At 46.2% G+C, this 21,759-nt stretch overlaps 1 protein-coding gene across 1 annotated transcript; it reads left to right on the top strand.

Annotated features, from left to right (window-relative positions):
• The first annotated feature begins 1,997 nt into the window (after positions 1–1,997).
• cep170bb (centrosomal protein 170Bb) lies at positions 1,998–19,233 on the top strand. Its single transcript, XM_041958879.1, has 19 exons — positions 1,998–2,102; positions 3,190–3,279; positions 5,579–5,657; positions 5,807–5,865; positions 5,974–6,091; positions 6,521–6,622; positions 7,297–7,812; positions 8,410–9,512; positions 10,145–10,321; positions 10,477–10,594; positions 11,155–12,885; positions 14,355–14,598; positions 14,710–14,866; positions 15,399–15,440; positions 16,247–16,384; positions 17,748–17,836; positions 18,256–18,349; positions 18,423–18,474; positions 19,037–19,233. The coding sequence occupies exons 1-19, from the start codon at positions 1,998–2,000 to the stop codon at positions 19,231–19,233; spliced, it is 5,211 nt and encodes a 1,736-aa protein (XP_041814813.1).
• Positions 19,234–21,759: the final 2,526 nt, after the last annotated feature.

Genomic DNA, 21,759 nt, shown 5'->3' on the forward strand with positions numbered 1-21,759 from the left:
TTCTGTGGTTCTGTTCTTCTGTGGTTCTGTTCTTCTGTTCTTCTTCTGTGGTTCTGTGGTTCTGTGGTTCTGTTCTTCTGTTCTTCTTCTGTGGTTCTGTGGTTCTGTTCTTCTGTTCTTCTTCTGTGGTTCTGTTCTGTCCGGCTGCTCTCGGCTCAGTCTGATTTTCTTCTTGAAAAGTTTCTTTCTGTGAACATTTTGATTTGTTTTGTCTCTTCAAACAAATCCAAACGGATGTTGGATCTTCTTTGTGCTCTAATCTCACCTTTTATCGCCTCCTGCAGGACATTAAAGTCTCTGCGTTGCTTCTGGCGTGTCTGCAGTAACGTGGACGTGAATCTCAATGAAGTCAATTTCAACACAAATTCAAACTTTTTTATGTTTATTTTACACTCAATATTTGTCATTTCTGGTCAGTGTGGACAGACATGAACATCATGTCCACTGCATCATGTTCACTGCATCCTGTCCACAATATCATGTCCACTGCATCCTGTCCACTGCATCATGTCCACTGCATCCTGTCCACAATATCATGTCCACTGCATCATGTTCACTGCATCATGTCCACTGCATCATGTCCACTGCATCCTGTCCACAATATCATGTCCACTGCATCATGTTCACTGCATCCTGTCCACAATATCATGTCCACTGCATCCTGTCCACTGCATCATGTCCACAATATCATGTCCACTGCATCATGTTCACTGCATCATGTCCACTGCATCCTGTCCACAATATCATGTCCACTCCATCCTGTCCACAATATCATGTCCACAATATCATGTCCACAATATCATGTCCACTGCATCATGTTCACTGCATCATGTCCACAATATCATGTCCACAATATCATGTCCACTGCATCCTGTCCACAATATCATGTCCAGTGCATCATGTCCACTGCATGATGTCCACAATATCATGTCCACAATATCCTGTCCACTGCATCATGTCTGTTGCATCATGTCCACAATATCATGTCCACAATATCATGTCCACTGCATCATGTTCACTGCATTATGTCCACAATATCATGTCCACTGCGTTATGTCCACAATATCATGTCCACTGCATCCTGTCCACAATATCCTGTCCACAATATCCTGTCCACAATATCATGTCCACAATATCATGTCCACAATATCATGTCCAGTGCATCATGTCCACTGCATGATGTCCACAATATCATGTCCACAATATCATGTCCACTGCATCCTGTCCGTTGCATCATGTCCACATCATGTCTGTAGCTACACTGGTAGTCTGTGACTACCACGGTTCGTACTGATGTCTTGAATGTCTTTATGTCCACTGACATCAGCATTTCTCATTGACCTTGAGGAGTGAGTGCAGTATCAAGTCATACAACACGAGTGGTTTGTTTTGGGAATGATTTTATTTAAGGCTCACAGCAACTTTTAAGGTGGAATGTTTTCTTGCATGTAACTGAATATGTTGTGAATCAGTGAAACATCAGTAAAAAGACAAAATCTAAGAAATTAAAGACAGTCACCGTGTCTCTGGTCCAGAACTCTGGTCATGTGACCATGACCCTGGATGACAACAAAACACCCACACAAAGGACTCTTCAACAAAACATTTTTACAATTTTATGTTTTTTAGATGAACTTTAGCAGTTTAATCTTTTTTATTTTACTTTTTTTCAATTTTTAAATTGCTGGATGTACTCAATCGTGAAGTCATGACAGAAACATAAAATCAACATGTCTGCGACAGTTACATCGTCCGTTTCATGGTTTGTCATTTTAAAGGCTTTGATTATCAGCTGTTGCTTCATGCTGTTTATTCTCATTTGTTTTCTGTGAATTCAGTATCTTGTCGACATCATTTGTTTGAGGTCCGTCTGTGAGCTGACGCCTGTTGGAATTAAAATAACAAACCAACGCATTAAATGAAATGTGTCTGATCTCCCTCCCTGTCTGTCCTCCGTTTCCCAGGATGCTCTGGGGTTTCCCACCAGGCCTGTGAAGATGAGTGTGACATCATGGTTCCTGGTCAGCAGCTCGGGCACTCGACACCGTCTCCCCAAAGAGATGATCTTTGTGGGCCGAGAGGACTGTGAGCTCATGCTGCAGGTAAGACTGAAACACAGGTGATGGTTCAAACTGATCATGTGATCGATTTATTGTCGCTGACCTGAGTCTGAGCCTGACGGTTCCTGCCTGAGATGTTCACTTTAGTATAAAGAGGAGCAGGGAAGCGAGCATTGAGTTGCAGACAGAGGCATAAAAAGGGTGTCTTCTGCATAGTGACGGTAGCATACAGCGTTGTGATTGGTTATTCGACCAAAGGGTTGCAGATACAACTGAATTAAACAAGCCCAAGGACTGAGCCCAGTGGGAAACCCATTTTGAAAATTCTGATGGTGAAAACCAAATGAAGGCAGTCCCACCAGAGCTGGTCCAGTCCCACAGTCTGTCCAACGAAATGGGTCAATCAAATAATGTTGTGTCTTTCAATTGAAAGCAAAGCGACTGCAGATCAAAGACCAAAGGTGTAGAGCTGTGTTTCAGTCCACACCTGCGATGGGTGAATAACTAAGCTGCGGCTGCCAACAATAACTGATCATATTTATGAACAAATGTTAGACTGACTTCAGGAATAATTTCATCATGATGAGAATATTACATTCAGCCAAACATCTGGCGAAGCAGTTCTAGACAACACCCTGGATCAAATGAGTATCAAGCCATACAACACAAAATCTTTGTTTTGGGAATGATTCATTTAAGGCTCACAGCAACTTTTAAGGTGGAATGTTTTCTTGCATGTCACTGAATATGTTTTGAATCAGTTAATACACCTTCAGGGATGTTCTGCTTATTCCAGCAAGACCACAAAAAGACATTCTGCAGTGTTACGGCAGTCAAAAAGTTCAGGTACTAGACCAGCTGCCAGCGGTCCAGACCTGCCCCCCATTGAAACTCTGTGAGGCATTTTGAGGTGACGACAACGGAGACCCTGAAGAGAACAGTGAAAGTCCAAATATCTTTGAACTGTATTCTGTTGAATAGAGGTTGAAAATGAGTTGCAGATGTTTTATCTATGTTTTAAACAGCATCCCAACAGTACTGACTGGGATATAAACTGAAATGTTTGCTGTGCTGGTTGCTGGTCTGGGTTTGAGGTGTGAACGTCGTTTGTTCCTCTCTGTGCTGACAGTCTCGCAGTGTGGACAAACAACATGCCGTCATCAACTACAACCCGACAACTGATGAACACCTGGTGAAAGACTTGGGCAGCCTGAACGGGGTGAGACAGGAACACACAACACAGGCTGCAACACACACTGCAACACACACTGCAACACATGATACAACACACACTGCAACACACACTGCAACACACACTGCAACACAGGCTGCAACACATGCTGTAACACACACTGCCACACACACTGCAACACACACTGTAACACATGATACAACACAGGCTGCAACACAGGCTGCAACACACACTACAACACACACTGCAACACACACTGCAACACACACTGCAACACAGGCTGCAACACACACTGTAGCACACACTGCAACACACACTTTAACACACTGCAACACACACTGCAACACACACTTTAACACACTGCAACACAGGCTGCAACACAGGCTGCAACACAGGCTGCAACACACACTTTAACACACTGCAACACACACTGCAACACACACTTTAACACACTGCAACACAGGCTGCAACACAGGCTGCAACACAGGCTGCAACACACACTGCAACACACACTGCAACACACACTTTAACACACTGCAACACACACTGCAACACACACTTTAACACACTGCAACACAGGCTGCAACACAGGCTGCAACACAGGCTGCAACACACACTGCAACACACACTTTAACACACTGCAACACACACTGTAACACAGGCTGCAACACAGGCTGCAACACACACTGCAACACACACTGTAACACAGGCTGCAACACACACTGTAACACACACTGCAACACAGGCTGCAACACACACTGCAACACACACTGTAACACACACTACAACACACACTGCAACACACGCTGTAACACACTGCAACACACACTGCAACACACGCTGTAACACACTGCAACACACTGCGACACATGATACAACACAGGCTGCAACACACACTGCAACACAGGCTGCAACACACGCTGTAACACACTGCAACACACACTGAAATACACGCTGTAACACACTGCAACACACACTGTAACACACTGCAACACACACTGCAACACACACTGTAACACACTGCAACACATGATACAACACACACTGCAACACAAACTGTAATATAGGCTGCAAAGCACACTGCAACACACACTGCAACACAAACTGTAGCAAGGCTGCAACATACACTGCAACACAGGCTGCAGCACACGCTGCAACTCACATCGTAACATGCACTATAAAACACGCTGCAACACACACTGCAACAAGGCTGCAACACAGGTTGCAACAAACACAGCAACACACACTGCATTACAGGCTGCAACACACATTGCAACACACATTGTAACACACACTGCAACACACACTGCAACACACACTGTAACACACACTACAACACACACTGCAACACACGCTGTAACACACTGCAACACACACTGCAACACACGCTGTAACACACTGCAACACACTGCGACACATGATACAACACAGGCTGCAACACACACTGCAACACAGGCTGCAACACACGCTGTAACACACTGCAACACACACTGAAATACACGCTGTAACACACTGCAACACACACTGTAACACACTGCAACACACACTGCAACACACACTGTAACACACTGCAACACATGATACAACACACACTGCAACACAAACTGTAATATAGGCTGCAAAGCACACTGCAACACACACTGCAACACAAACTGTAGCAAGGCTGCAACATACACTGCAACACAGGCTGCAGCACACGCTGCAACTCACATCGTAACATGCACTATAAAACACGCTGCAACACACACTGCAACAAGGCTGCAACACAGGTTGCAACAAACACAGCAACACACACTGCATTACAGGCTGCAACACACATTGCAACACACATTGTAACACACACTGCAACACACACTGTAACACAGGCTGTAACACAAGCTGCAACAGGGTTAGGGTTAGGGCCGCAACACAGGCCGCAACACACACTGCAACACACACTGTAACACACTGCAACACATGATGCAACACAGGCTGCAACAGACACTGTAACACGCACTATAAAACACACTGCAACACACTGTACAACACACGGTGCAACACAGGCTGTGACACACACGGCAACAATACTAATGGGAAGTTGAAATCATGAGATCAAAATAAAATAACAAACTTTTTTTGTCTTTTTTTTGTTTTCTTTTTTTTGGTCATTTTTTTATGTAATTTGGTTTGAGATTATTCTGAAAAGTCACTGTTGCTGCGTTCATGAATGCTCCGACATCTGAAATTTGAGTATCTCAGTGCTTGTTGAACAAACCAACGTCCAGATTTAATCTTGTATTTTCTGCTGTCAGAATATGGCTGAATACATTTTGTTTGTTTTGTGCAGACATTTGTGAACGACCTGAGGATCCCTGATCAGACCTACATCACCCTCAAACTGTCTGACATCATCCGCTTCGGATATGATATCCTACATATGCATCATCAGGCAGTGTGTGTGTGTGTGTGTGTGTTTGTGTGTGTGCATGTGTGTGTGTGTGTGTGTGTGTGTGTGTGTGTGTGTCTATGTGTCTGTGTTTTTTTGATTCAGTATGTTTCTTGACTGTCTCTTCACATTCTCACGTCTATGTTCTGGAGAAGAGTCAACACAAAGTCCCGGAGGAGGCTCTGAAGGTCAGTGTGTGTGAACGGTGTGTGGTGTGTGTGGACAGTGTTTGTTTGTGCGGTGTGTGTGAGCAGTGTGTGTGAACGGTGTGTGATGAGCACCTCCTGTTGTTTCAGCATGAGAAGTACAGCAGTCAGCTGCAGATGAGTATGAAGGCTTCAGAGGGGAAGAAGACGGAGATAGAAGATCGAACGAGAGCCGAGAAAACGTCGAGTACCAAGAGTCTGTCACAGGGTACGTCAGTAATCCTGAAAATAATACCACAAACAGCCCAAAACGCAACGTCATCATTCCAGATGTGACAGGAGAATCTGAGAAACCCAACGAACACGACATCAGTTTTTCAAACCAGCAACACACTGAGACAGAAACTGGACTCAGCAACCAGTAAACACTTCACTCGACACAGGATACATGTGATAATACTGTCAGTAATACTGCAAATAAATGTCCGGAATCAAGAATCACTCACAGATTGTCCTCTTTGGCTGGCACATACTGCAGTTCTACTACAGTACCACTGCAGTGAATGCAGTGAATGCAGTGCAGGGTGTCCAAAGGTTCAGGATGTCCTGTGCTGTGACATCACATGTTAACAGTGTGTGTGCGTGTGTGTGTGTGCACGTGTGTGTGTGTGTGTGTGTGTGTGCATGTGTGTTGCAGAGGCTCCGGTGTGTCGGCCCACTCCTCTGTATGGTCAGCCCTCCTGGTGGGGAGAGGAGGATTATGGGAGTAAAGTTCATCCCAGCGATGAACCTCCTGCAGGTAGCAGCAGATTTGATCGTGTCAGTGAGAAACGTGAAGCTTCGGTCTGCTCGTCCACGTGAAGCTTCGGTCTGCTCGTCGGTCAGACTTCGACCCTGATTTTAAAAAGTGATTTAAACTAAACATGAGCCTGATTTTCTATCGTTTAGATGGTGATGGTGTGTAAGTGCACTGGCTTTACACAAGTTATTAAAAATGATATCTGCTGTTTATCATCAGTTCTTTACTCTGCGTTTATTGTACATAAAGTGTCATATCTTTCTTTCTAAAACTTTATTGATCAAAATAGATTTCCATTTTACGTTTATCATCACAATAACATTAAACAACATACATAGAAGATACAATTAAAGCTCATTAGTGGAAATTTAATAAAGGAAAGAAGAAGAAAAATATGAAAAATGTCATATTTTAAAACAAATTTCAAATGTTCTAAAAATTTTGAAAGAGTTTAGCACATTTTGTTTTTTATTTTTAACATTTTTTAACAGACAGGTTTCAGTTGTTGAAAATTACACATAAAAACGAAATGAATGAAATTATCTTTGTTTTTACAAACAGTGGTAAAAGTGTTTCTTCAGCCTTATTGGTACACAAAAGGTGCAGTAGTACTACCTGAAGCATTACTGTAATTAAGGTTTGTCTGTGGTAAAATCTCTGTGGTTTGTTGTCAGAAGTCCAGAAAGACGCTTCGTCCATGGATCCGGACTTTTCTGGATCTCTGTCAGACTCCCAACAAAAGACCGTCTTCCCTTCGTACCACCGCGAACCGAGCTACTTTGAGATCCCCACCAAGGATTTCCAACACTCCAAAACCTCGGGACCGGAGCTTCACGAGATCCCCACCAAGGACACGGACACACCCCCGGCCCCGCCCTCCCCTCCCACCCCGACCCCGCCCGTCGTTCAGAGCCACGCCTCCTTCACCATTGAGTTTGACGACTGTATGCCTGGCAAGATCAAGATCAAAGACCACGTCACCAAGTTCTCCACTCGCCAGAGGAAGCAGCAGGCTCCGCCCATCAAGACCGTGATCGCAACGGCCACACCCGCTGAGGTGATGTCAGCAGAGAGCAAGGTGGCTGATTGGCTGGTCCACAGTGATGTCAGCATGATGAGAAGACATCCGACATGTGAAGATGTTTACAGCACCAAGAGCGACCTCGCCATGAATATCAAGACCCTCAAAGGTCAGAAAAATACCTGGAGTCATTAGAGGGCCCCCCCATGTCTTTTTAATGTCTGACATTAAGTTGTTCTTAGATACACTTCCTTCCATCTATCTGCTGGCTTCACTTCATTTTTATGAATGTTGGGTTTTGCAGAGACTTGAGACTGACTGACTTTCAACATTAAAGCTGCTTTATTACTGTTTTCATTCTGCTTTGCTTTAGTCTACGTTCAAGCACCACAATGAGGTCAAGGTTTCCGTGTGTTGTGCCAAAAATATCTACACCTCATGGTGGTAGCACCACCCAGGGTGTTGTGCAGTGTTCAGATTTTATGGACCACAGCTGCGTTGAAAGTTCAGTCAGTGTCAGCTTTTATCTTGCTTGTTTGTTGGTGACCAATGAGAGGACGGCTGAACCTCTGGAACAGTGATGGACAATTCCTGAGCTTGTCTTGATGGTTGATGGTTCTAACTGATCAGAAACCAAGAACAAAGAGCTGAGAGCTGCTCAGAGCCTCAGACTTGACTGTTGACCAACAATATTTCACTTCTCAGGTGATGTTCATATCAAACGTTTTGATTGTTGGAGGTTTTATGTTTTTATTGTTGTTGTCAGGTCACCATCATGAGGATGGAACCCAGAGTGACTCAGAGGACCCGGTTCTCAAAGGAAGGAGGAGTAAATCCCACCATTCTGTCCAGTCTCACCATTCCGCCCAGTCCGAGCAGTCCGAGGCATCGCAGCAGGCGGTTCAGCCGGGTCAGTCTATCCACAGCCAGCCGCCTGCTCCAACACAGACGCTGCACCAGCCACTGCAGCACTGTCCACCCAGACTGGCCCCGGCCTCACCTGGGGTCCCTGAGCGGCCCCTGTCCCAAAGTCCTCCTCAAGCTCAGTCCCCCACCCCAGAAACACCCAAGCACGCCCCCCCCGAGCACTTCACCCAGCAGGCCTTTGTCATTGAGTTCTTTGACGACAACCCTCGCAAAAAGCGTTCGCAGTCTTTCACACACAACCCGGCCCACGCCGACTCGTACTCTGCCCTGAAGGCCAAGCTGGAGCGACGGAAAGGCGGCGAGAGACCAGCATCTGTGCATGGCCACATCCCTCCCACGCAGCAGGTGACAGTTCCTCTGAAGGGTCAGGTCCACAGCACCCCCCAGAGGTCGAGCTCTCTGAAAAGGGAGAAGACGGATGGGGAGGCCGCATCCTCTGGTTCCTCCTCTCGCTCATCCTCGGGTATCATCATCAGACCCTTTGGCAGTGTTGGTAAGAAGTCCAAGCTTGCCCAGGAGTTTGCTGCTGAATTCCTAAGGGATTCTGGTCAACAGGATTCCTCTCCAGTTAGGGACAAGACATCCCCTCCCCCAATGTCTGCACCACCTGTGATGGTGTCGCCTCCTCATGCCATACCCTCGCCCCAAGAAGCTCCAGCACCTTCATCAATCTCCTACCCAACCTCCCCCTTACAGCCTCCAGCAATCTCAAAGTCCTCAATCCCCACCAATGCTGCCGGGCAGACCGCCTCTCCAGTCCACTCCTCTGGGCCTCCCATGTCCCCCATGCTGTCCCTGGGCGTTCGCACAACAGACCCAAAATGTTCACAGAGGATGATGAGGAACGAGGAGGACGACAGCCTGAGCGATGCGGGGACCTACACCATCGAGACAGAGTCGCAGGACAAAGAGGTGGAGGAGGCTCGCAACATGATCGATCAGGTGAACTCACAGTGATCACAAGGCGAGACCCCAGGTGACCCAGCACCGATTCCTGTGTGAAGCAGCATTCAGGGTTCAAACTGCTGATATAAAAAAACCCCTTTAGAGTTCTGACCAGTGTTGGTAGAGAGAACCTGACCTCCTGAGTGTTAGTCCAGTCAGTGAAACAGTTGCCAAAATAGAAATCTACTCAATCAAAATAGCACTTGGTCTGTAGACTGGCGAAGGTTGTTTTGCATTGAAAGAGAGACAATAGATCATCAGAAATGGTTTATTCTCAAGTATGGCACATGATCTATTGTTGAGTCCGTGGCACTAAGCTACTTGATTGGCATGTGCTGTGTTCCTTCTATTGTCGCAACAACTAAGCTTTCGTCAGTAAAAAGTAAAAAGTAAACATCGCTTTAGGATTTCTTTGTTGGGGGCAGAGTAATATGACTGACCTCACCCCTCCATAAATCATAACATGTGGGCGAGCTTCAGTGTCTGGAACTATTTTCATGTGGGACATGCTTTTCAGTAAACAGTGTTTTAAATAACTTTAGGGATGCATGAAAACTCTTGTCCTTTTTGCTCCTTCTTGTTGCTGTGGTCCTGCCCCCCCTCCTCATGCATGCCCTGTGCTCTGACAGGTGTTTGGTGTCCTCGACTCTCCAGAGTACAGTGGTGTGAACACAGGAGTTTATAGACCTGTAATAAATGATGGCAAGGATGAGCAAGCTAACCTGCCTAGTGATGGTAGCACTGTGGATCCGTTGCATGGCTTTATCCCAGCCGCTATCAGCGGCCTCCCAACAGGCCCCATACAGGTAAAAATAACACAGGAAAACTGAATCAGAACCTGGAAAACACCTGCATAGCATGTTCCTGACCCCAGTGCATGCAGATTAGTGTTGCTATTCCCTCTTGGTCCCACATTTCTATTGTCTGGTAATGTTGTTTGTCATGTTGTTTTGTTGTCTAGGTTCCACCTGCTCATGCAGCAGGTCTGGAAGGACCCAAGTGGGTTTCCCGTTGGGCCAGTCTGGCAGATAGCTATGCTGAACCTGGTTCTACTCCACCTCAAGGGGAATGTCTGGAAGGTGCTGTTATGATTCTGTCTGTGCAAATGTTCTAAACATGATGTGTGTAGAGCTGGGTATCAAACCCTTTTTCCACCCAGCTGTAACCAATGATCTGTATCTGAAAACTTTATCTGATTATAACATCTGATCACTGCTGCCAACGTTGATATTAATAATTGCTACTGTCAGTTTTGCCATCACTGGGATCAGGCCACCTCAGTGGTCTGGCTGATTCCAGAGTGTTCTGTCTGTATTTGCACCCACTGTAAATTGACAGTAGTTTTTCATGACACAGGTCGGACATGCAGATACAGATCACTTAATGAGAGTAACGTTCAGTTACGTTGTTCGTTCATTACTCACTTGTGAAGCATTGAGGAATATAAGCCATGTGACATTTTTAAAAAAGTACTTTTTCTTAACCAACTCTAATAATCTGGATTCCTCTGACTTTATGTTGTGAGGTGTGAAAGTTGCAGCACATCAGTTCAGGCCTGGGCCTACTTTGGAAAGTATAATACAAATTAAATATAAGACATTGATATGAAAAAGTAAGATAACTTGAATTGTTTTTGTAGACTTGCACTTCATGAGCCGGTCGATGGGAAATTACAGCTACGATAACTCTGAGTCGGAGTCCAGCCACAGCTCCAGGACAAGAAGACTGCTGCCCCAGGTGCCTCCAGAAAAGCTAGATAATGTTCCTCCAAGTATCCTGATTCGCCATGAACCTTTCCAAAGCAAGGAATCTCTGGATAGAATGTCCGGTCATCCCCGCCCACAGGACTCCACCCAGTGCCTGTCTATTCAGGATGATGTGGACCCAGACAGCCTGAGTGATGCCAGCCGCTCAGATGATGGACCTGTTCTGGAAAAAACAAAAAAGAATCAGGCCAGGACTGAATCTCTGTCTCCAGGGGGCGCTGGTCCTCAGTTCAGGGGTTCTGAGAAAGTGTCTCCCTCCACCAAATCCACCTCCTTCTACATTGGTTCTGAAGACAGTCCAGGCAAACCTGACCAGGCCCGGAGCCCAGTCCAGTCTGAAAGGACACGTGACCCACCAGCAAAAACTCCTCCTACCACTGTCCTGATCCGACACCTGAGTGGACACGAACCCAGGAGGACAGGTGTTAAACCCAACAGCTCTGCTCCAAACCTCCAAATGCCGGACAAGGATTATGTCCCTGCCAAAGACAGCTGCATATCATCCATTGTCCGGCAGGAGAGCTTCACCAAAGACCAGCCCAGCGACACCATCCAGATGAAGAAGCTTCCCCACATCTCCAGCCACCCTTCCATCAGAGATTTGGAGCAGAGGAGGGAGAACATCCAGGACACACAGTCCTTCCTTCAAGAAGCAGAGGGAACTCTGTCTTCTCTTGATACCAAGTTCCCCTCATCTGGCTCTGGTCGGAGTTCAAAGAAAGGAGGCTCCTCGACCCACATGGACGACTCCCTTTCTGGTGAGTCAGACGTGGACACAGCAAGCACCGTGAGCCAGGTGAGTAGCAAAAATGCTCCAGTCAGCTCTGCTTCCAAAAAGCGTCCTACCATCAGCAGCCTTCAAAAGGAGAAGTCCTCCTCTAGCCCGTCAATACAAGAGAAGGGACGTCAACTCACCGCCCGTGAACGGCTTTCTGAGAAACGGCGAAACCAGGTGACAACAGATGCATCGAGCAAGGCTGAGCCGGTGAAGCGCTTTCAGATGCGCCGCAGTGCAGGCAACCGTGGCTCTTTGGACCTGTCAGAGGGTCTGCAGGGTTCTGGTCCACACTGGACTGAAACAACATCATCTGATCATGAAATTTCACGTCCGTCCAGCCGTAGCAAGAAACTCATCGCCCCTCTTCAGAAAGAAGACAATGGAAAGACACCTAAGACGGCAACTCAGCAGGTTCTGACACGTTCCAACAGCCTGTCGGCACCTCGGCCAACTCGGGCATCCATGCTTCGTCGAGCACGTCTGGGCGAGGCCTCAGACAATGAAGGTGCTGAGACCGATCGGGGCTCCCAGAACTCGGACCACATCTCTGCACCATCCAAAGTGTCTGCCGAGGGGAAGAAGCTGTCCAGGCTGGACATCTTAGCGATGCCCAGGAAGAGAACCGGCTCCTTCACAGCTCCCAGTGACAACGAGACGTCCTCCACAGGCCGTTCCAGTTTCTCCAATAAGAACTCTGAGTCTGTTGTCGCGGCCAGGAAGACATCTGTGGGTGATGCCCGCCAGACAGCTAGCAAAGGGGGTGGAGCTCTTGGGAAGCAACCATTGACCCGTACCCGGTCCAGTGGAGCCAAGTACCCCAGCACTGGTGAGTCCTGGCTAGATTGGGGTTTTAAAAATATAAACACCAATCCTACATTTTTTCATACAATATCTTTTCCAAGTGTAACCGACTTCTCTTCTCCAGTATGTTGTTAAAAGGTTCTATGGGTATCAAGGATCTGACCACATCAATCAATTATCAGTTCAGGTTTTGGTTAGAACTGGCCCCCAGAGCATGTACACTAAACTGAGTTTTGAGGTACGTTATTAGTGTTGGTCGTAGTTGTGGCACCTCCTGTTGGTTGGGCTCAAAATGCTTAAGTAGGCCTGTTCCCAAGCTCAGCCTGAGGATGTGTACCCAGATTTATAATGATTAGAAGAATCATTAATAAGCTGTGACCATTTTCCTGCTACACTCCACCTCTTGCTCATTGGTAAATATCTGTAAATATCAAAATGGTACAAGATGAGTTTTTCTGCGAAACAAAAGAAGCCAAAGTTGTTTCATGTTAATAGATGCAGCTGCAACAACTTTCTGTAACTGAAGAAGTTATTATTTAAACGTGAGGCAAAGAATAAGTCGATAAGCCTGATACCGATCAGACAGAGACTCAGTTGCAGTACCCAGCCATAATCCTGATGAACTGTTTTCTTCCACCTTCTAACCCCTTCTGATCGACATACAATGTGTTTCTGCAGTAAACTGACTCTCAGGCAGGACAACAGCTGAACACAGATCAGTCAACACAATATTTAACGACTGCGTTAGAGATGAAAAACATACTTTGATTAGTCTTCTTTGGAGAAAGTCTGCTCTTTTACCATCATCATGGATCACGTCAGATTTCTGTCCCTGGTGAGTTACTGTTGTCGAGCCGCTGGAATCCACTGCTGTTACCATGGAAACACAGCTTCACACCATCAGTCTGCATCATCCTCTGTCATGTTTGGAATGAGGATACGAGTGTGTTTCAGATAAATCCATGTCCTGGCTGTAACTGAGGATAGATGCCAACACAATATTAAGATATTGAGGATTCATTGTACCAAATTCTCTTCTGCTGCTTTAAACAATCATGAGCCTCAGCAGCTGTTGCTATGGAGATACCTCAATGCAGAGCTGTGACAGCAGAGATGTATGGCATCCAGAACAAAATAAAATTTAATTCAGCTGCTGAATTCATCCAATGGATTTCTGGATTTCAAACCTGCCATTAGCTACACGGGCGTCTGAATCTCTGATTGGATGTTTCTTGTTGCAGTGCTCTCTGGGACTTGCAGTTCATGTCTCTGTTTGACGTTGAAGTCTGGATGTTTTCAACGCAGTGTTTCAATGTTTGTACTGGTGATTGAGCCGTGTTCATCACAGTGTTGAAATGATCCAGCAGACAGAAACTGACACTAGCTGGGTAACAGATCACAGAACAGATGCTGCCAGAGGCCATGATGCTTGATGTAGTTCATATTCCCCTCGAGCAGCTTCAAGAAAATTAATCCAAATTCGAATATTTCCAGGTTCCCGTCGCAGACAGAAGGGCTCCGACTTCTCTTCATCCTCTGAGGAAGAATACGAAATGAATGCTGGGACTCCCAAAGCCAAACGCTCCTCCCATCCCTCCACCTCCGCCCAGACGCCACGTGGCCACCGGACGGCTGCCACCCGATCCAAGTCTGTGTCCCTGGAGACGGAGGAGGAGGAGGACCAGAACGAAGTGGACCCCTACCAGAACTGGTCCACACACAGCGCCGAGATCGCAAAGTAAAAAAATCAGTGAAATACGCACACACCTTTAAGATCTGTCTGTTTGCTGGTGGTTGTTGTGTCTTTCTGTCCAAACCTTCACACCGACCTTTTATGTGTCCTCTGCAGGCTCAGTCAGGACCTAGCCAAAGATCTTGCCATCCTGGCAAAGGAAATTCACGATGTTGCCGGGGACGGAGACTCGCCGAGCTCTGGCATGGGTACCACCACCTCGCCCAGCTCGCTGCCCAACACGCCAGCCTCCACCATCTCTGCCAGGGAGGAGGTGGGCAATCCTGCAAACTGCCAAACACCCCCTCAACCAGCACACATACCATCGCTTCTAAAACTGGGAAGACACAAGATTTATAATCTTGGTTATGAAAAAAGTTTGTCCATGACCAATAATTCTAGAAATGATGGACAGCATGAGCTGGACTTTAGGATTAGGAGTTTAGGATTAAAATTTCTTCTCTCCTTCACAATTCCCCTCCATGTTTAATGTTTAATGTTGGTATCTGGAGAAATCTGTGTGTGATCCTGCAGTTTGAGCTGATTATCAGGACCTGTGCAGCCAACCTGACCCTGATCTCAAAGGTCTTCTGGCGTGTTCCCAGTTTAAATTAGAAGCTTTTGTTGTTGTATAAACCAGCTTATCTGTTGGTAGTTTGTGTATCTCTCTCGATTATGACACCTCAACCAGGAGGAACGATTCAGACTCGTGTTTTCTGCAGTTGAGTTCCAGGTTGCAGGTTGATGGACAGAAGCTTCGTCATGCTTTGGATTCTCATGATTCATTTCTCTGTTCTGCTGCACAGGCGCCATCTTATCCATACTTACGTGGGGTTCGACCATCTCAGGTGTCTGACTCTGACTCATCACTCCTCCTGCCCTGTAATTGCCCCCCTCCCCCTCCACCATCCTGCCCCTGCCATCACTGATCCTAACACTTCCCTCCCACCAGTGTTGGATTGTTCTGAAGCACATGCACATTGACATTTTTCTAACTGAGTGGTCCAGTATGAAAGGTTATTAACGACAAAACTGCTGAGGCAGCACAAAACCTACTGAAGCTGGACTCAGTCTGCAGGAACACAACAGCCCCCCCCCCCCAGCACAAAACAAATCCAAGCTGGAATCTGTCTGCAGGGCACAAACAGGCTGAAGAACCCAACCAAACCGGACCGGTCCCTAATCGACCCGAGCTGACCTCCCTGTAACCATGACAACTTCAGACTGACTCTGTCCGTCCTGTTCTACTCGACCCAAACCCAATATCTTTACCTGACACCAGCTCACTACATCCAACCAAACTTTTTATTCTCCACTAACTGACCATCCAGTTAACCCCGCCCTGTAAATTCTGTCAAACCACAACACCAGCTGCAGTATTCTAAGAGTCAGACTAATGTTTCAGGTTAAACCTACCGGCCAATAAGAAAGGCTGTTTTATATATTTCTATATCTCTCCTTGTTGTTAACTCGCTGTATCCCAGCAGTACTAAAATTCACCGCATACACTGTTGCCCTCCACCATCGCAGCTGCATGTTGACTTGGTGCATGCATTCACGGAGCCCCCCCATGACGGTCGGCTGCTCTTTGGTTTGATAACAAATATTCAGTGGTCGGATCACCGGAGCCAGACTCCCTTTACTCTCTTTCCAGCTGGTCCAACATATCCCTGAGGCCAGTTTAAACTACCAGAAGGTTCCTCCAGGCTCTGCTGCAGTCTCGGACCTGGACGCAAACATGAATGAGCCGGAGCCCGGTTCTAAGCAACGCCGTCCGTGGAACCGCGAAGAGGTCACTGTCTAATCCCACTGAGGCTATGTTTGCACTGCAGCTCAGTGTATCCCGAAATCTACTTTTTAATGTGACAGAAGATGGTTTCAGTCAGTGTGAACAGTTTTTCTCTCAAATTTAGAGATGCACAGTGTCGGTGGAGGCCTGCGCCTGGTGATATTTAGTCAATTGATCAAAGTATTGATTTCTATTTCAGTGAATTCTACAATTACAAATATCCATTTACCCCAAGAATGTCCTGTAACAGACTTAGTCTCAACAGAAGCCACAAACCTGAAAGCATTTGATTGTAAACTATAGAAAACTAAATGTTGAAGCAGTGTTTAATTAATGACGATATTTCATTACTTTTATTTTTTCTTTAGCAATTAGCTGCTCAAAGTTTCTGTCAAACTGACTCTCAATGTGTGTCAACAGTAGAAATATGTCACATAAACAATTCACGTTAACGTATTGTCCAGGTAACTGTCCAACTTGATGGGAAAACATCAGTGTCCCAAGCTAGCTGGCCACCCCGTTACCTGCTAGCCCCACAAGTATTCACTACGTCACCAAGTTTCCGATGCTTGGCCCCTGAAAGCCAAGCCTTCTGCTCGTGTCTCTTAGAGGCTAAACTGGTCATTAAAGTACAAACAACATGTTGATGTTTTATTAGGGTCAAACTTAATGATATCTTATTTAGTTTTCAAAATATTGACCAATAACCATGACAGGGGGCGGGGCTTAGCAGAAAAGTGGCCATAACAATTTGTACAGTTATCATAAGTGTGGCGAGACGTCATGATTGGGAACAGGTGTAGGGACATGCTCTGGCTACTAGTATTGACCAAAAAGTGCCGCTGTAATTGGTGCTGTCAGATATTTGCTCATAACTCAGGATACCTTTGAGTAATCCTGCTTAGACTCTCTGGAAACATCCTGTTCTGAAATGGCTGAACTTTGAGTGTGCAGTGACTGAAATGCTGCTCACCTTTGTGAAGTCTGAAAGCTGCTTTTTGCCGCTCACGTCTCTAATTCTGGCCCATTGAGCTGCTTCCTTCTGCTGAACCTAAAAGAACTTCAACCTCCAATCGACCCTCCACTACTCATGGAGATAAAATAGTTAGTCCCCGAGGTGGCACTAGAGGAAAAGGTAACTGAATCATTAAAATCTAAAGGGAGCAGGAATGGGATCAGGAAAGTTTAGTTGTTGGGACGTTTGCTCCTGGACCAATCAGCTGATTCAGCAGTTAAACGAACTCAACAGAGCTGCAGCTGCTGCCGTTAGTTTTGGTGCGCTGGGAAATGTCAGCTGCTGTCACGTTACAGGTTCCTGCTTCGAATTCATCGTCCTCCTTTTCTGTCTCTGAACAAACTCTTTCAGGTGATTCTGGACAACCTGATGCTGAATCCAGTGTCTCAGCTGTCCCAGGCCATCCGCGAGAACACAGAGCAGCTGGCTGAAAAAATGAAGTAAGGAAGCGGGAAATGTGCTCGCTGCGTTTACATTTACTCAATACAGATGTCTTCAGACAAACCTGAACCTGAACATCTGACCCAATCAGACTGAAGACTACCCACTTCCTGTCTGGAGAGTATCAGGGTTTTCTAGAGACTAAAGTCAGACCAGATAGGTGCAGCGAGTGTCACGACTATCGTCAATATGAAAAACAATTAAAGTTGAGTTTGCATGTTGTACCTTGTACTAGCATTTCAGAATAAAGTCCAGCTTTTTTTGGGGGGGGGGGGCAGTTTGTGTTTGGTGGGTCAGGTCTGTGAAAGGGTCCAGTTAGGCTTTGGGTAGTGACAGCATGTCTGAAGGTCAGTTTTTTGGGACTGTTGTGGTTTTACTTTGTGATCCCACTAACCCTGCGGTGTCTGGCTGTTCTCAGGGTTCTGTTCCACAACAAGGCGGGGGTCTGGGAGGAGATCGAGGCGAAGATCAACGCTGAGAATGAAGTCCCCATCCTGAAAACTTCCAACAAGGTTAGTTATTATCAATAACACTCTGATCTGATGCGAGCTCAGCGGGAGCTAATTGTCCTGTTTTCTGTTCCAGGAAATTACCTCTATTTTGAAAGAGCTGAGAAGAGTCCAGAGGCAGCTTGAAGGTACACGCACATTTGATTTTACATGTTAAATCTTATTTGTGTTTACTGAAAACATCCGATCTACAATTCAGACAGTTACCGATTACAAACCAAAGATATTCGTACACAGAGGCCGACCCGATGTTTAGTAATTTAGTCTTTGTTCAACAACAAGAACAACAAGTTCTTTCTGACAGGGTGCAGAGCAGTAAGTAAGAACTGTCTGTGGACCTGTCAACCCGGGACATGCTCACTTTGGCCTGCATGCTCATGTTCTTCCTGAGAAATGGTTCACCAATGACACAACAGCTTCAAGAGACCAGAAGCTAGTTTTAGCTAGGCTAGCATTGGACAGATCAATGAATAGAGCTACACAAATAAAGTAACCTTGAACCTTGAAAGGTGCCCTTTATCCAAAGACTCAGTCATAGGGCTAGGTTAGCAGTTTCCCCTGCTTCCACTCTTTGTGCTAAGCTAGGCTAAACACACCGTGGACCCAACGCTTGTGCTGCTGTCGACTTTATCTGAAGGACACTGAGTTCGACTTGGTGTGATTCTTCATGTTCTCTTTTTCTTGCCGTAGTTATAAACACCATCGTGGAGCCTGGGGGGAGTCTCCAGACTGCAGCCGTCGGGACGTCGTCTGTCAGTCAGACTCGGCCGTCCTCGAGGGAGAAGAAATCTGCCGCCAAACCCCGAGGCACCCCCCCAACCTCCAACGTCAATGAAAGCACCAAAAGACCACCTCGTGGACCCGACGGGGCCCACTACATGGCCTGAACAGGCCACCGTAGCACCTCTGGACAGGAACTGTGTATCCACACCACCTGCAGCCACACCAACGTACCTGAGTCTGAGCCGGAGGCACCAAGTGAGGCTTCTTCTTTTGCAGGAACATTCGAGATTAGATTTCTGCTGTGTCCTAATTCCGTATCACAAACCAACAGTATTCAGTGTGTACAGCACGAATATAACAGCAGATGACTTTAAAATATTTGTCTCTACTCTTTAGTGCTAACAGCTAATCATCCGCACCGATGCACGTTGAACTTTACTCTGTGATTTGAAGTTTCAGCTGAAAAATAAACTGATGCCTCTTTCAGTCCCGTCACTGAGAAATATAAAGCTGTTCTGTCAAATGTTAAATTAACGCTAAACCAACAAGTAACAATGCAGTAAAACTCTGAACCAGGAACAGTCCGATTAAAGGATAAACCAGATCAATTCAGGAGCTGCTACAGACACATTAGGAATAGTACTAAAAACAATTTCATTAAATTTCACAGTTTTTGCAGAAATGTTTTCGTTTAGTGTTACGAAACGTTTCTGGAACTGCCTCCCGTCATTAAAGACTTCTTTTAATGTTTATTGTGGTCCGAGAAGCTCGACATAGCTGGTGACTGCTGTGTTGTTAGTTGGCATCCTGCTGTGGCTAATGAGCTAACTGCTAACTTGCTAGTTAGCTGGGAACATGCTAACATTTGCCAACCAAACTGGACGGAAAGGCCAATCTGTTATCTGCCACTTAGCCGAGTCTGGGTCAAACTGACCGCAGACTCAGTAAAAAAGTCGATCAGCTGTTCCTTCCGGCCATCGACTCTTTTCTGGCCACATGTTCAGCACCTCCTGAGGGCCCCAAAGTGTTTCCAGGCCTTCGCCATCCGGCGAGGAGCCAGACGTCATGGACAGGAGTCTTTGGGGTGTAATATCCCTGCCCAGATCAAAGATACCGGGCCCACTTTCTGGAGCCAGACCAGGGAGGGGAGCTCTCTGGTTAGTGTCTGGTGGTCTGGTCTACCTCTCTGTGGCCTGATCAGGTCCAGCCCAAATAAGCAACATGCTACTGCCTCCGTGTGCAGCCACTGATCTCAGAGGTGCAGTGCAAATCTTAGTGCAGCGTGTGGTGTGCTGGATCTTGACTGTTACCTTTAAGAGATTCACAATCGACCATGGAGTTTATACTCCAAAGCTCTGTTAGCGAGCTACTCCAACCCACAGTGAATCCACAGATCACTGGTGTTACCAGGCCCAGAGGCTCCTCAGTTTCCTTTGTGCACAGCATTGTGAGACAATAATGTTTGTTTTTTAGCTTGCACACTGTGTGCACAGTGTAGTGTGCAGTAAGGAATTAGGACACAGCCATGGTTCGATCTCTTGATTGGAGGAAGGAAGTGGCAATGACTTCCTGGTGAAAAATGAAGGAGGCACAAAAGTACTTTTACACGTTTATACATCACATCCTGGAAAAGAGTTGGCCATTAAATCAGCCCACAGACCGTCTGGACTCGTATCAGGAGTAACGTTAGCCGAGGTCTCCTGTTCGCAGAACCCTGCTGGTGATGTGGATGCACTGAAACCGTCCAAAACAAATGTCTCATTTGTGTCCAGCGAGTCAGTCAGTAAGAACAAATGCATTTCGAGTGAACCAATATAACTCCGTAGAACTGCTTCTACTTTGCACAAGTGAAGAAAATCTAGTCAAAGCTACAAGAAGAAGCAGCTGCTCGCACCGCGGTCGTAATACGTGGATGATGTACAAACGCATACTGATAAAGTTTGTGCTTTGATAATCTGTTGCGTTGCAGATGATAGATTGTGTCTTTTGCAAAGGTCGTCTCAGTTTTTCTGTCTGTATTTAGAAAGAGAAAGTGGAAGCTATCCGCCCGTCAGAAGGTCCTGCACTGCTTCGATGCTTCGGCCTTCCGGACGGGAAACGGCCGTCTGAGCTCTAAGAGTAAAAAAGATGTTAAATTTTATTGAATGTTCTTTTGCCATCTTGCTGTGACTGTGAAGCTGTTTCAGGTTCGCTGTAGTTGAATGTTGTGAGTGCTGAATGTCAGAGTTTTCTGTGAAATGTCTATTGACCTCAAAACAAGTCAGCTTCATATGAAATGTAACAGCTGATCGAACGTGAGACATCCCACCGGTCCTTAAACGCATCGCCTTTCTGAATCACAGTGAATGAAACCCAAGAAACACGACACTCGGCCCTCTGACCGATGAAATGATGAGTCAGTGATGTTTGATTCTGGTCTGATGAGTTTGGTTTTATTGTAGAGTCAGAAACGTCATGAGATAAAACTTCAAACAGGCTCCACCTGCTGGGCAAGTCGATGGATTGCATTCAGTAAAGAAACACAAACTGCAGATTTATGAGCCTTCGCAGTCAGCCGTTATTTTTCTCATGACCGTACGATGAGCATCCTGTAACGATCAGATGCCGACTCAGAATTATTCTGAAAAATGTTCTGTTGTGTTTTCTGCTCACGAGTTGTGAAAATCTAACAACGTAACGCCGCGACCTGC

This window comes from Chelmon rostratus, chromosome 18 (genome assembly GCF_017976325.1).
Source record: "Chelmon rostratus isolate fCheRos1 chromosome 18, fCheRos1.pri, whole genome shotgun sequence".
Taxonomy (NCBI): domain Eukaryota; kingdom Metazoa; phylum Chordata; class Actinopteri; order Chaetodontiformes; family Chaetodontidae; genus Chelmon; species Chelmon rostratus.

What these genes read in the sequence shown, in the direction of transcription:
- cep170bb (XM_041958879.1), top strand. Translation starts at nt 1,998, where the DNA reads ATGAGTGTGACATCATGGTTCCTGGTCAGCAGCTCGGGCACTCGACAC. An exon ending in ACTTGGGCAGCCTGAACGGG is followed by an intron (nt 3,280 to 5,578) that starts GTGAGACAGGAA and finishes TGTTTTGTGCAG; the next exon opens with ACATTTGTGAACGACCTGAG. An exon ending in TCAAGGGGAATGTCTGGAAG is followed by an intron (nt 10,595 to 11,154) that starts GTGCTGTTATGA and finishes TTGTTTTTGTAG; the next exon opens with ACTTGCACTTCATGAGCCGG.